This window comes from Macadamia integrifolia, chromosome 9, assembly GCF_013358625.1.
Source record: "Macadamia integrifolia cultivar HAES 741 chromosome 9, SCU_Mint_v3, whole genome shotgun sequence".
Lineage (NCBI taxonomy): Eukaryota > Viridiplantae > Streptophyta > Magnoliopsida > Proteales > Proteaceae > Macadamia > Macadamia integrifolia.
In genome coordinates, this window is record NC_056565.1 from 14,083,865 (window position 1) to 14,093,064 (window position 9,200).

General features: G+C 39.0%; 2 protein-coding genes across 2 annotated transcripts; both read left to right on the forward strand.

The window, feature by feature from the left end:
- The first annotated feature begins 239 nt into the window (after positions 1-239).
- On the forward strand, positions 240-2,090 carry LOC122088394 (probable protein phosphatase 2C 25). The gene is made up of 4 exons (XM_042657657.1): positions 240-783; positions 978-1,316; positions 1,439-1,618; positions 1,719-2,090. Exons 1-4 carry the CDS (start codon positions 364-366, stop codon positions 1,878-1,880), a joined length of 1,101 nt encoding a protein of 366 aa, XP_042513591.1. The 5' UTR covers positions 240-363; the 3' UTR covers positions 1,881-2,090.
- An 898-nt stretch (positions 2,091-2,988) lies between these two features.
- On the forward strand, positions 2,989-9,200 carry LOC122089540 (probable protein phosphatase 2C 25). The gene is made up of 5 exons (XM_042659280.1): positions 2,989-3,023; positions 7,161-7,563; positions 7,921-8,259; positions 8,388-8,567; positions 8,667-9,200. The coding sequence occupies exons 1-5, from the start codon at positions 2,989-2,991 to the stop codon at positions 8,826-8,828; spliced, it is 1,119 nt and encodes a 372-aa protein (XP_042515214.1). The 3' UTR covers positions 8,829-9,200.

The window sequence follows — 9,200 nt, forward strand, 5'->3', positions numbered from 1 at the left end:
TAAGCCAAATAAGATGCTAATAGTGTGAACTGTTTGGGTTTAAATATAATTTTTTGATTTTCAGGGGGGGATTATGTAATTACAGCAAACGACGGGGAGATAGATATAAAAAATCCTAAAATATTTTAATAAAAAGAAGATCACGTTTCTGAAAAATTACGCCTCCGCCCCCGCCTCCGCCCACGCCTACGCCAATGACGCGGTCACGGAACGTCCTTGAACCTTCATGTCTTCTTCAACCAAGCAAGCCATTCCTTAAATCTCTCCTCAGCCAAACCCAGAAACGCAATCAACGACCCTCACGATATAGGAATCAATCGCAAACGGACTGATAAGCAAACCAGAACAACAATAAGAGTAACCATGTCTTGTGCCATTGCAATTGCAAGCTATCCTCTTGTATCATCACCATCATCTTCTCTCTTCTGCAAGACTACTACTACTTCTTCTTCTTCCTCTTGTGGGTCTCCTTCTACTTCTTCTCCTTCTTCTTCTTCACCTTCTTCGCCTTTCAGGCTGCGGTTTCAGAAGACACGGAGTGGTTTCAGGGCTTCGAATGAGAAGAATTCAGAACCCACGATTTTAAAGAGTAAGAGACCATCTAAGATCGATATTCCAATTTCTTCTTCGAGTTTCGCTGCCGCGATGCCTATTCCGGTGGAAGAGAAGAGGGAAGTTGAGTTCGAAAGGGAAGGGATTTCTGTTTACTGTAAGAAAGGAAGGAGGGAAGCCATGGAGGATCGGTACTCTGCTGTCTTCGATCTTCAAGAAGATTCCAAACAGGTATGTTCTGTTCATCTCTTCTTTTTTCACCTTTTTTAATTCTAAAAAATAAAGGAAAACCATGAGAACTTTCAATCATGAGGAGTAACAATTCAAAGCCTGATTGAAAGATTCAAAATTTCTCCCCCTTGTGGCGTTGAAACATTCAGAGTAATGGGTTCACTTTGGGATCGTTTTTTTGGTTTGTTATATAGGCTTTCTTTGGTATCTTCGATGGACATGGAGGTGCAAAAGCTGCAGAGTTCGCAGCAAAGAACATGGATAAGAATATCATGGGTGAAATGCTGAGAAAAGGAGGAAATGAAATTGAAGATGCTGTTAAAAATGGGTACCTCACCACAGACTCAGAGTTTCTGAAACAAAATCTCCATGGTGGGACTTCTTGTGTTACAGCATTGATCACGGAAGGGGATCTCGTGGTCTCTAATGCTGGTGATTGTCGTGCTGTTATGAGCAGAGGAGGAATTGCAGAAGCCCTCACCTCTGATCACCGGCCTTCGAGGGCGGATGAAAAAGACAGAATTGAGGCCCTGGTAAGCTTACATTCCTGTTCCTCTCCATTAATCCATATAAGAATCACAGTTTGGTATTTGTTAGTATAAATTGAATTATTGTTTGAAATCAAACTGAAGAATTTATTGAAATATGTTTTCAGGGTGGCTATGTGGATTGCTACCATGGTGTGTGGAGATTACAGGGGTCTCTAGCTGTATCAAGAGGAATTGGAGATGGATCCCTCAAAAAATGGGTTATAGCAGAGCCAGAGACTAAAGTTTTGAACATTAAACCAGACTGCGAGTTCTTAATTCTAGCCTCTGATGGCTTGTGGGACAAGGTAATGTCTGTATTTTACTTGCAGAGTGGTCCTCTATTAGTCTCTTAGTTGATTATTTGAGTCCTCTTAACTCACTATAGATCTGTTCTTGTTTTTTCAGGTTGCGAATCAAGAGGCTGTAGATATGGTTCATCCTCTGTGTATTGGCACTGATAAGCCAGAGATTATGTCTGCTTGTAGAAAGCTTGCAGAGCTTTCTGTAATGCGAGGTTCAGCTGATGATATTAGTGTCATGGTAGTTCAATTGGGTCGCTTTATTTGATTGATGACACTCTCACTGGAAAAGAAGAAATCTTTTGCTCGATCCATAACAGATACCAATTTGATTCTGCTCTGAGTTATTGTAATTTTGCCCCATTTTTATTCATTGTTTTTAACTATTTTTTCAGTTAAGACTTTCACAACTCCAATATGGATTGGAGAATACATTACTTGTACTGATGTTCATAAATAAATAAAGTTCTTTCTTTAATGGAAATTTTCATTTCATAGTTTGAGGAAAGGTATTTTTCACGGATCGGGATCCTCTGTCGCGCGACACACCTTGTATCCCACATCCAACGATCAGAAATATGTTGGGCTGGCGTTTGAGCATCTTGGGCTGTGTGTCAAAGTATTCATGGTCGTTAGATGTGTGCTACATGCCCTGTCTTGCGATAGAGCAGCCGAATCCAATTTTTCACTTGCTAGCCTTGTACAATCTTTATGAGAGTTATTGATGATACAAAAATTCAATTACAAAGTTACGTTATCGACAAGGCGAAGAGGTGATTCTCTCTTCATGAGGGTGAAGGAAAGTTTGTTTTATTTTATTTTTGTCTTTTCAAAAAAAAAAAATTTATCGGCAAGGCAAAGAGGGTATTTTCTCTTGAGAAAGGGTATCTAAAATTCAGGGGTACATGACACACAGGGTACTAAACGTTTGAGGAAATTTTACATTAGGACACCCAATGTTTATGAAATTATGCTTGGGATACTTATTTTTATATTCTCAATTATACCCTAACCAAGGGGGTGCTTGGTCCAATGGTATAGGGTATAAAATATGAATATTGCGACATGATGGTCAAGTGGTCTAAAATGCTTCTCAACATACATTCTCGGGGTAAGGCTGTGTAGTTCTCCCCATCCCTATTTCCACCCCCATATGTAGGAGCTTCAACCACCACCTATAACATAGCCTTCATCGGAACTCACTCACCTTCCCCAGCCCACCATAGTCCCTTGTCCCCGCCCAGCTTACCCTCTCCCGCCTACTCCATCATGCTTCCCTGCCCCCCACCATCACAAAAGTCCTCAGACCACATCCACATTCGTTGGTGATGTTAGTTTAGCAGAAAAGAAAAAGACAACTCTTCCATTCATCGAAGATGACATTGCCAACGCCGATAAGTTCAGCCAGCAGGTACTCGCCGAGATACTCGCTCGTAGCGCCCATGTCAAGTACTTGCAGCGTCACAGCCTTAATGGGCGTACCCACTATGATTCCTTCAAGAAGCTCTTACTTGTCATTACTTCCCAAGATCTCAAACCCGACATCAATGGTCCCTTCTTGTCATTGACCATGGCCCCCCTCCCTAGGCATTGAACCCGACGTCATTCCAGAGCGGATCAGTCACGTAAAATGGATTCTAAATCCATGGATTAGGGATGCACAAGAGCATTCTCATACGTGAATCTGATCTATTTTCTTCACGCCACCCGAAGCCCCCTTTTTTTTTTTTATAGGGGAAATTTACTATGACTCTCCTACACTTAGTTATATTTACTAAAAACTCTCCTATCTTAAGCTTTTTTTTTATAGGGGAAATTTACTATGACTCTCCTACACTTAGTTATATTTACTAAAAACTCTCCTATATAAAGCTTTTTTTTTATACCCCTTGCTTTTGGACTTTTACATTTCTTTCTCCCCTGCTCTTTTTAATGCCTAGATTACCCTTTTTTTCACCTAATAAGTGATTGTTTTTTTCAACTTGACCCCGTTCAATTTGTTTATTTATTTCTTAAATTAGAAAACAATTGAATCCACATCATCTTCTTTTAAACTATGGGCCCACATATCCTTATCTTCTCTTCATACAGCACCGGCCCATCCCCCTGGGGTTCAGATTCTCAGCACCTACATCTCTCCTCAGTCCTCACCCACTTCCTTGCAACCCCTCTCGTAGCCCTGTTGTCGGCGCAACCCCATCTTCCTTGCTCTACTCATGCTCCCTCCCAGTGCTACCCTCTCCCTTGCCTCTCACTCCTTGCGAACGCCCTCCTCTCTCACTCTCCTATCCCAATCGTGCTGTCGATGCAACCCTATTCCTTTTGAGGGTAAGGTGGGCGGCCAACCATATCAAACCCTCTAGAGTTTCCCACACAGTCAGACTAGATTCTGAATTCTCATCCCACCATAATCTGAGGAAAAAAAGAGAGGGAGGGAATCATCCAAATTCTAGGATTTCCCCCTGGAATACCCACTGCTCACCTTCTAGTTTTTACCTCTTAATTGTGTCCCCATCTATTACTCAATATGCTTTTGTTAAGTTTGTCTCGAATTCTTGACCCGTTTTGAAGATTGACCCGATCCGACATATTTTGGTGGCGACTCGAATGGGAAAACTTCTGAGATCTGTGATGGAAGCAGAGGGGTTGGGCCGATAGGCCCAAGCCCGAAGACCATCACTGATTCGTATGGGGTGCAGGGGAGTAGGTATGGTTCGATCGGATCGACCGCGACCCGATGGGTCGACCCACGATTTGGAGTATATATAATGTACTATTGCTTGTTGAGAAAGTCATTGTATTCCAGGGTTTTCACGTAGCTAGGGTTTCAGGACGAGTTTTTCCTCACCGTTGCTAGGGTGTAATCTCTCTTCTGCATAGTGAATCATCTTCTTCTTCGCCCGATGATGTAGCACACCACCCTGGTGTGTGAATCTCGTTAAATCTCTGTGTCGTACGGATCTATTGTCTCTTTATTATTCATGTTTCTTGGTGTTTGATCTTACAGTTTTAGTGCTATTTTTTTTTTATGGCTATTCGAATCAATTAATGAAAGGTGCAAAAAGATAGAATCGCAAGTCACAACACTACCTTCCCATGTCCCATTCTCTCTCGGCCACTGGTACAATGGTGGTGATTGTTAAGTTTCCGTCTGAATTTGCGCCGACATCAAGGGGCGGGGTTTTAGACTTTCAGAGAAGGGGTTGATAATGATATGTGGGTCCCACTGTTAGAAGAAGATGATGTGGATTCAATTGTTTTTTAATTTTAAAAAGTGAATAAACAAGTTGAACCGATCAATTGAAAAAAACAATCAATTATTAGATGAAATTGAAAGGCAATCTAGGCATTTGAAAAGAGCATGGGAGAAAGAAATGTAAAAGTTAAAAAGCAAGGAGGTATTAGAAAAAAAATTTAAGATAGGAAAATTTTGGCAAATTTAGGCTAAGTGTAAGAGAACTATAGTAAATTTCCCTTTTGTTGAATTTAAAAGAATATCAAAAAGAAACTTGAAAAAAATGAGTAATACAAGAGCCTACTATAGCGAGAACTCAAATGCATTTTCAATACCAAAATTGTATTAATTCGATTTGATTTTTATTTGGTTTCATAAATAGTTTCTTATTCAGTTCGATTCAATTTTTGTATGACCCTCACGCTAATGCAGATCCTACACTCCCCAGATAGAAAACATTATCCCTATAAGTAATCCTAGTTTTAGTAAGAAAATAGGTACTTCTGTAAGGTACAATTCGTATCGAACGGTTTTGCCTTAAATACCATAACCTCATTACAATACTAAATAAGTCAAATTTCTTGATACTGAAATTGTATTGATTCTTATTCAATTCGACTCGATGCAATTTTAAACTACAACTATCTCAACCTTAATTCCAACTTAATGGGGTCTGATACATGGATCCAATCAAAACATGATAGGAAAAAAAAAATTTCCAAACAACAGAGATGTCAAGATGAGAGAAGATAAAAGAATGTGAGAATAGAAAGATGAGAGTAAGAGGAAAGAGGTGCAACCCAACAAGTCAAGAGAATCTTAGTTACGTGAGTTGGCTACATGGATCCTTGCCCTCTAATAGGCTCTATCAATGGTCATACTTGGGATAAGATCGAGACTATGCTTGTCATTCCTCAGCACTTCGTCTAGGGTTATTTTAGGCATGCCCCGACTCTTTTAGTTCCTTCAATCTAAATTAGATCATTCATCCTTTGAACATAGCCATACCACCTTAGATGACATTCATCGAACTTATCATTGATCGGTGAAACTCCCAAATCAGTTCTAATATGCTCATTTTGTAATTTAACCTTCCTAGTTTTACTGCACATCTATCTTAACATCCTCATCTTAGCTACACATAGCTTCTCTATATGACACTTCTTAACTCCCTAGCACTCTGCCCCATATATCATAACTTGTCGTGCAACAGTTCCAAAGAATTTTTTCCATACATCGATGTGATTTTAAACTAGGGGAATTTACTATCACTCCCTTACACTTAGCCTATATTTACTAAAACTCCCTTATGTTTTACATTTTTACTGATACTTTCCTTTTTTTTTTTTTCATCTCTTTCTCTCCTGCTCTTTTTAAATACCCAGATTACCCTTCCTTTTCACTTGTAACCTATTACACTTTTTCAAAATGATTGGTTTAAAACATTGTTTGAACCAAACTACTTACAAGTTTTGTCTCATCCAATCATCAAGGATATTGACATAGCTGATGTGTCTTTAAAGACATTATTTATTTATTTATTTATTATTATTATTATTTTTTTTTATTCCATCTCATCCAATCATCAGAGATGTTGTTTATTTATTATTTTTTTTATTTTATCTCATCCATCATCACAATTAGCAATCTATTTTTTTATGGGTATTAATTGGTATCGGTCTCAACCATTCTAAAGATTAAAAAATTAAAAAAACGTGTGGTACCCAATTAGAACATATGATATCGATATAAATATTGATCGAATACAAAATTATTCTTTTTTGAATTTACAAAATTCTTGATAATTGGATGAGACAAAACATGTTAGTGGTTTGGTTCAAACCATGTTTTAAATCAATCAATTTGAAAAAAGTGTAATAGGAACAAATGAAAATAAGAGGTAATCTAGGTATTTAAAAAGAGCAGGGGAATATTAGTAAAAATGTAAAAAATATCAGAATTTTCGTAAATATAGGCCAAGTGTAAGGGAGTGATAGTAATTTCCCCTTTAAAGTTTAAACTATCATTATCAATTTCGATATATATATATATATATATTATTTTTTTCTAATCTAGGAATGGACTGGAGTGGCACTAGACTACCACTAAGAGGTGCCGCCTAAAATACCCAACAGTGCCAACAAGATTACAGCACAAACAACCCAGTTGACCAATAAACGAATTCAAGATTTAGTGAAAAGACCACGTTTCGGAAAATCTACGCTTATCCATCAACACGGACACGCACACGCACACGCACACGCACACGCACACGGACCCTCTTCTTACTCTTCAAGCTTCTTCAACCCAAAGCCCCTCTGTTGCAGTTTCAAGCTATCCTCTACGATCATCACCATCGTCTCTCTTCTGCAAGATTACTACTTCTTCTTCTGACGCCATATCTTGTGGGTCTCCTTCTTCTTCTTGTTCTTCACCGTCTTCACCATTCATGCTTTGCTTTCAGAAGCCACGGAGTAGTTTCAGGGCTTCGAAGGAGGCTTCAGAGCCTTCGACTTTGAAGAGTAAGAGACCGGTTAAGATCGATATTCCAATTTCGGCTTCGAGTTTTGCGACTGCGATGCCTGTTCCGGTGGAGAAGCAGAGGGAGGTTGAGTTTGAAAGGAATGGGATTTCCGTTTACTGTAAGAAAGGAAGGAGAGAAGCCATGGAGGATCGTTATTCTGCTGTCTTTGATCTTCAGGGAGATCCCAAACAGGTACGTTCTGTTCATCAGCTCTTCTTTTTCCACTGTTTTTGTTTTTTAAAAGAAAAAAAAGGGAAAATTGGAAAATTTTGTATCATTAAGACTTGGGTAAGGAAGAATTGTTCAAATTGTGGGAATTAATTTGTCAAAACTCTAGATTCTAGAGAGAGAAAAAAAATTCAGGGGCTGTATAGAAAGATTCAATTTTTTTTGTTTTTACTTCTGTGGCGTTCGAACATTTAATTAAGCATTTAGAAATATGGGTTCACTTTGGGAGTGAATTCGTTTTCCTTTTGTCCTCCATTTCCCTTCTGAGTTTAAGTTTTAAGGGATTCATTTTTTTTATTTTTTTTTGGTTTGTTATTATAGGCTTTCTTTGGTATCTTCGATGGACACGGAGGTGCAAAAGCTGCAGAGTTCGCAGCAAAGAACATGGATAAGAATATCATGGGTGAATTGATGAGGAGAGGAAGAAATGAAATTGAAGATGCTGTTAAAAATGGGTACCTCACCACAGACTCAGAGTTTCTGAAAGAGGATCTCCGTGGTGGGACTTGTTGTGTTACAGCATTGATCACGGAAGGGGATCTCGTGGTCTCTAATGCTGGTGATTGTCGTGCTGTTATGAGCAGAGGGGGAATCGCAGAAGCCCTCACCTCGGATCACCGGCCTTCGAGGGCGGATGAAAAAGACAGAATCCAGACCTTGGTAAGCTTACATTCCTGTTCATACCATACCCATTAACCCAAATAAGAATCACAATTTGGTATTTGTTACTATAAACTAAAATTATTGTTTGAAATGAAACTGATGAATCTATTGAAATATGTTTTCAGGGTGGCTATGTGGATTGCTACCATGGTGTGTGGAGATTACAGGGGTCTCTAGCTGTATCAAGAGGAATTGGAGATCGATCCCTCAAAAAATGGGTTATAGCAGAGCCAGAGACTAAAGTTTTGAACATTAAACCAGAATGCGAGTTCTTAATTCTAGCCTCTGATGGCTTGTGGGGCAAGGTAATTTTTTAATGTTTCGCTTGCAAAGAATCCTCCATTAGTCTCTCAGTTGACTATTTGAATTCCCTAACTCACTATAGTTCTGTTCTTGTTTTTCAGGTTGGGAACCAAGAGGCTGTAGATATGGTTCGTCCTCTTTGTATTAGCACTGACAAGCCAGAGCTGATGTCTGCATGCGGAAAGCTTGCAGAGCTTTCTGTAATGCGAGGCTCAGTTGATGATATTAGTGTCATGGTAATTCAATTGGGTCGCTTTATTTGATTGATGAATCTCTCACTGGGAAAGAAGAAATCCTTGTTCGATCCAAACTCCATAGCAGATACCAATTTCATTCTGTCTGTGCAAGATCCTTGAGCTATTGTAATTTCCTTTCCTCTACACCCGATTCGGATTGAGGGATTGGCGTTCTTGTCCAACCTTATTCATTCTATAGGGCGAGTGACTTTGCACCTCTCCCGCTGCTTCATTCTCTTCCGAAAATTCTCACTTCCGTCCACATTTATTCATTGTTTTAACCATTTTTTCAGCTAGAATTTCAAATCTCCAATAAGGAGAATACTGACCACTGATAACGTGTACTGATGTTCATAAATAGGTATAAAATTCTTTGTTTAATGCAAAATTCTATCAGTC

Coding starts and splice junctions, on each gene's coding strand:
- LOC122088394 (XM_042657657.1), top strand. CDS start 364: ATGTCTTGTGCCATTGCAATTGCAAGCTATCCTCTTGTATCATCACCA. Junction 784..977: donor TTCAAGAAGATTCCAAACAG/GTATGTTCTGTT, acceptor TTTGTTATATAG/GCTTTCTTTGGTATCTTCGA. Junction 1,619..1,718: donor CTGATGGCTTGTGGGACAAG/GTAATGTCTGTA, acceptor TTGTTTTTTCAG/GTTGCGAATCAAGAGGCTGT.
- LOC122089540 (XM_042659280.1), top strand. CDS start 2,989: ATGACATTGCCAACGCCGATAAGTTCAGCCAGCAG. Junction 7,564..7,920: donor TTCAGGGAGATCCCAAACAG/GTACGTTCTGTT, acceptor TTGTTATTATAG/GCTTTCTTTGGTATCTTCGA. Junction 8,260..8,387: donor AAGACAGAATCCAGACCTTG/GTAAGCTTACAT, acceptor ATATGTTTTCAG/GGTGGCTATGTGGATTGCTA.